This window comes from Chrysochloris asiatica, unplaced genomic scaffold, assembly GCF_000296735.1.
Source record: "Chrysochloris asiatica unplaced genomic scaffold, ChrAsi1.0 scaffold00011, whole genome shotgun sequence".
NCBI lineage: Eukaryota > Metazoa > Chordata > Mammalia > Afrosoricida > Chrysochloridae > Chrysochloris > Chrysochloris asiatica.
This window is the reverse complement of record NW_006408529.1, coordinates 18,408,012-18,413,865: the sequence shown is the minus strand read 5'-3', so window position 1 is coordinate 18,413,865 and position 5,854 is coordinate 18,408,012. Positions and strand designations below refer to the sequence as shown.

General features: G+C 34.9%; 1 protein-coding gene across 1 annotated transcript in view; it reads left to right on the top strand.

Moving 5' to 3' along the window:
• Positions 1-5,854, top strand: part of FAT1 (FAT atypical cadherin 1) — a 145,127-nt gene that overhangs the window by 69,643 nt on the left and 69,630 nt on the right. Inside the window, exon 3 of the mRNA XM_006834456.1 lies at positions 3,871-3,932. Coding sequence (XP_006834519.1) covers positions 3,871-3,932 — 62 coding nt within the window. The remainder of the gene's footprint in view (positions 1-3,870; positions 3,933-5,854) is intronic.

The following is a 5,854-nucleotide window of genomic DNA, read 5'->3' as shown; positions in this document are numbered from 1 at the left end:
CCACTCATAGTGGACCCATGTACAACAGAATAAAACACTGACTAATCCAGCACCATCCTCACAATTGTTGTTACATCTGAGCCCATCGTTGCAGCTCATGTGTTAATCAGCCTCACTGGGGTCATCATCTTTTTTGCTGACCCTCCACTGTATGAAGCATGATGTTCTTCTCCATGGATTGGACCCTCTTGATAACATGTCCAAAATATGAGAGGCAGAGTCTTGCCATTATTCTAGCTTCTGAGGAGCATTCTGGCTGCACTTCTTCCAACACAGATTGGTTTGTTCTTTTGGCCGTCCATGGTAGAAACAAACAAACAAAAAAACATACAGTGTCAAAGAAGGGAAAAGAAGGGAACAGAGATCCAGGTGGTGAGGTGGTCAGATAGATTTCAGGATAAAATATTAAATGGAGGAAAAAGTTAATAGAATATTATAGGGTAACTTCAAAGAAAATTAATGCTTCACTACATAGTAAGAAAATGAAAACATTAAAACTGAAGAAACTAAAATGAAAAAGCACATAAAACCAGGAACTCAGCAAAGGAAGGCATGCAGAACAAAGAAACCAGCAGCACCACACACGTAAAAACAAACAAGCATAATGACAGTAATTAATTCATACCTATTGATAATTGCACTGAATGTCAACGGATTAAATGCACACTAGTCAAGAGGCAGAGATTGGAAGAATGGATAAGAAAACAAGATCCTTCAATATGCTGTCTGCAAGAGATACAGTTATATACAAAGACAAAAACAGATTAAAAGTTAAAAGGATGGAAAAATAATACCAAGCTAATTGCAATAAGAAGCGTGCAGAAGTGGTAATACTAATCTCTATAAAATAAACTTTAAGGCAAAACCCAGCATAATAGATATAAAGATGGACATTATCTCATGATTAAAGGGTCAGTTGAACAAGATGACGTAACCATAGTAAAATCTATGCTCCCAATGAAAGATCCCAAAATATATAAAGCAAATCCTAATGGAATTGAAGAATGAAATAGACAATTCTACAGTAATAGAGGGAGATTTTAATATATCACTTTCGAAAAAGGATAAAACAACCAGAAAGAAACTCAACAAAGACAAAGAGGAAATAATGCAATCAATTAACTTGACCTCCTAGATGTTTGCAGAGCATTCAACCCAACAACACACAGTATGTATTTTTTTCCAGTGCACATGGAACATTCTCCAGAATAGACCATATGTTAGGCCACAAAACAAGCATCCATAAATTTACAAACATGAAAATATTTCAAAGCATCTTCTCAGATCACAAAGAAGACATAGTTGTGTAACCAAGATATACTAGAAAGACAAAGTCTATTTCGTCATGAGATTTGTAGTATTAGAAAGGAAGATTTTCAAGGAATGAATGTAATAATACCAGAATGATAAAGGAGTGAGAAGTGATGAATAAATAACAATAACGAGGCTAAAATGGATAAGAAAGGAGTATTACTGCTGGTTGTATTTTAAATAGTATTAAAGTTTAATTTGAAGTAACAGGAATTTGATATCAAATGTACAGAACATGCAAATATTTCCAAATTCTGGAGATGGTCATGTTGGTTTTTGGTCTTATAGTGAATAAGTGATATGTATGTGAGAACCAAGAAGACATAGTAGCACAGTGGTTAAAGCACTCAGCTACCAACCAAAATGTTTGAACCTGCTGGTCGCTCTCCAGGAGAAAGATGCGGCAGTCAGTTTGCATTAAGATTTATAGCCTTGGAAATTGTGGGGCATTTCTAGTGTCCTGTTATGGTCATTTGGACTTCTGGTATGGTGCTGTGGATCAGCACTGGACTGCATACCAAAACCCACCAGCTCCTCCTGGGAAATCCTAGACGGGGTACCTGTGAGTCAGAACAGACTCAGCAGCACTTAACAACAATAACACCAACATTACGGTTGTTATGATTTGGAATCAGTTTAAGGGAAGTGGGTTTACTTTTTGGTTATGTGTTTTTGTTACATGCCTTGAGTTAGTTCCAACTCATAGCAACCCTGTATAGGGTTTCTGAGGAATGTCTGGTGAGTTTGAACCACCAGTCTTGTGGTTCAAATTGTTCTTGAGGTCGAGTGCTTATCCTACAGCACCACATCAAGTGTTGTTGTAAAGTGCTGTCGAGTCGGTCCCGACCCATAACGATTAGGGTTTCCAAGAAGCGGCTGGTGAGCTGGAACTGCCGAATTGCAGTTCAAATGGCTTTGCAGTCTGGCGCGTTAACCCACAGTGCCACACCAGTACCAATAAATCCTTGGTTAACATTCTAATGTGTGCTACAAGGAAGCTTCACATCGCTTGTGGAGAAATTCCATTTTCTTTTAATCAGTTTTACATTCAACAAATCATATACTTTGCTTCATTTCAATGATTGCAATCTCCTCCATGTAACAACAGTTATCTTACTTCCTCTGTGATAATTTCCATTTCTTCCTCCTTCCCATCCTATCTCAACTTTGTCCTTAGAGAAATGTGGCCTTTTTGATCTTGAATACTTCACGATGAACATACCTTACTGGTGTTGTAGTTCCATTATCTGAATACCCTTTTCATTGAACTTTTTGAAGTCCCTTTATATAAGTAAACTAAAGTGGGGCATTTTATTTGTTAACAGTACTATTGACAATGTATTTTATTGTGAACATATCATGCTATTGTTTCTTGGATCTTAGCATTGACGTCAGCTGTTTGAATGAAGTGTATGGTAGGGTGGTTAGGTGCTGTCACTCTTGGACTATTTGAAACTACAGTGAGGAAAGGGGAAACAACGTGGTAAGGAAAAAAACAGGCTAACTAAAAAAACAAAACCGCAGGGTAATGAAGTGTGTACTACATGAAATTATGCTTTCACACCTTTATTTAAGGCATTTTCCTTGAGTCCCTTCTAATAGATAAACACAGTTTGGGAAAACCCCAGTATCTAGGTATTACATAGTCTTTTTTTCTTTTTTTAAAGAGCACTGTTTTATAATTGTGGGGAAGATAATGTTGATTTAGAGTCTTAGTAAGTACTTAAGAAAAAACACTTTGAATTAAGCACAAACTGTTCATTTGAATAGCCTTTAATTGGTAGTTTTGTGAGATTAGTTAGGATTATAGGAGAAAATAAATTAGAGTGATAACATCTATTCGTACGTATGAATTATTTAAAGTGTTTCTCCTTGAAAAAGTCACAGAATGCTGGGCAGGAGAAAGTTTAGCCTTCAGAGTTCTAAAGTTTGAAACTGCAGATTTGCTATTTTGATAGAAAAATAAAAAGTAGAGAAATTGGGATTTTGTTAAGTCTCATTTATTGAAAATTAAGTGACTTTCAAGAGCAACAATACCTGCAAAATCACTTTATTCTGTATTAGATTTCATCATTTCTAAAGGAAGATGATACAGAGGCACTAGAGCATAGTAACATTTTTTCTAGGGGTTCCCTTTACTATAGACTCTTTTATGTCAATTATTAATCCTTTCTGGGACACTTAAATTACATACAGATGGAGTTGGAATCCTGGATAACTTCATCTCAGTTACAAAAACAAAACAAACCCTTTCCTATAAAATAATATGGGCTTTAGCTAATAAAAAACAAAACAGATTTGAGTTTTTCTTCCTTCTTAATATTTCTGCCATTTATACTGTGAATTTTAAGACTCATGAAAGTGAGAAAGCATAGAATGGATTAGTTTTGTAAATGAAGTAAGTGTATTTGGAACTTAACATTCATTTATTAACTTTTTTTTCCCCTTGAGAAGCTAGAGATTTACTCAGGTTTTTCTAAGACTGTATGTACTTTGAGTTGTAACATTTCATAATTTACTTTATTTTGTGAAGATGAATGAACTGTTAAAATTTTGCAGGTCTCATCACAACTACATCTAGGAAACTAGACCGAGAACAGCAAGATGAACACATTTTAGAAGTAAGTGTTTATTAATTTTGAAATTATAAATATTATGGGGAAAACTATTTTGTTTACACGAACAGTATTGACAGCTATTACTGTCTTGTTCTATTTGCCTACATTTTGTTATGCTTGTTACATATCCCAAATACTAGGGAAAGGGAGAATGCTGGTGTGGTGATGCAGGATAAGCACTGTACTGGGAACAACAAGGATGGCAGTTCAAACCCACCAGTCACTCTCAGAAACCTGCATAGGTTCGCCATGAGTCAGAACCAATTCTGTGGCACAAAACAACAACTAGTATTGACAGTTGTTAGTATTTTATTTTATATGCTTTTGATTATTAATTAAAAACAAAAGTAATGAAAGCACTATGAATTTAGTTCACGTTTCCTTTGCTCGTCTCTTTCCATCCCAGAATGCACAGCTGCTATCTTGATTTCCATTCTAACTTATATACTTTATGCATGTATTGCATGCACATGTATGCATGTGCAGACACACACATAACACTAAACAGAATGTACATAATATTATTTGGGTTTGATTTTCATTTACAAAATGGTATTTTTCTTTGTACCCTGAATGTGATGGATTGACACAGTGGCAGCCACAGTGAGCTCAAACATAACAACAATTGTGAGAATGGTGCAGGACCAGGCAGTGTTTTGTTGTGCATAGGGTCCCTAGGAGTCAGAACTGACTGAATGGCACCTAAAGAACATTTTTCTCTAAATATTTGACAGCTTTTTTTTTCCTTTGTGTTAGGTTTTTGCAATATGAGTGTATTTGATAAATGTAGTTCAGCCCTTTTAGTTACAGTTAGCTTGTGTCTACTTGTGTTTTATTTTTGCTGTTTAAAAAACTCTTTTGCAATGTGTTTTATATTTGTTAAATTTCAAATAATGTAAATTTAATGCTTTTGTAAAATTTCTAACATAAAGCTAAATTGGGGTCTGATGTGTGCGGTATGTAGAAGGTTTCTTATATGATTTCTTATTTTCAGGATTAATTTAAAAGCTGCCCTTTTTGATCTTGAATAATTGACCAGTCCTATTAAACATATCTTACTAGTGTTGTAAGCATACCTTCAAGTCCGTACAAAAATCTAGCTTCTTTTAATCATTGGTTGTCTCCTTTCTTGAAGGAAAAGATACAGGAGTAGTTTGGAGAAGGTAGGTTAAGTGGACTAGGGATACCAGGCCCAAGAAGTTTATTGAGTGTCATTTCCTGCAGACCAGGAAAAGGCCAAGAGAAGAAGCAGCCTTGAAAAAGGAAAAGGGGGCAGAGCAGAACCATTATGTCTGCAGGCATTTCTGTTATCACACTTTAGAGGCTAGTGTTGATTGTAGAGCCAGACTTGGAAAAGATCATATCCATTTGTTTAATTTTAAGGTGTTTGTACATCTGTTTTGTTCTACCAATATGGATAAGTGGAAAAATTCTGTTTTTATTTTACTATTTAACATTTCCTTTATTTAAAAAAAATATTACTAGTATTCTTAACAATGCATGTTTAATTTCATATGCTTTTGGTCCTGATTTTCTAACTTTGTCAGTGAAATATCTCATTTTTATAGCTGTGCAAATATGTAAATGTGTGAATACCCTATATAGAAAAGTCTCATAGCCACAGCGCTCTCCCCAGTTAGTAATCTCTTTATGAGATTTCACTGTCTTATAGAGAAGTTTTCCATCATAATATTAGAAGCTGTGTCCCTGGCAACTGATTACTGAACCCAAATTTGAGAACCATTTCTAGATGCATAGTTCTTCTTGTATTTCTCTTACTTTTCTAAAAGTCATGTGAAAATGATCAAGAGGATTAGGCATGTGTAATAGTGCTTTGTAAATTGTAGAGTTTCATACAAATGTGGACTATCATTAGGACAAAGAAATTCATTTTTTATATAATATATATTATGTGTGTGTGTGTA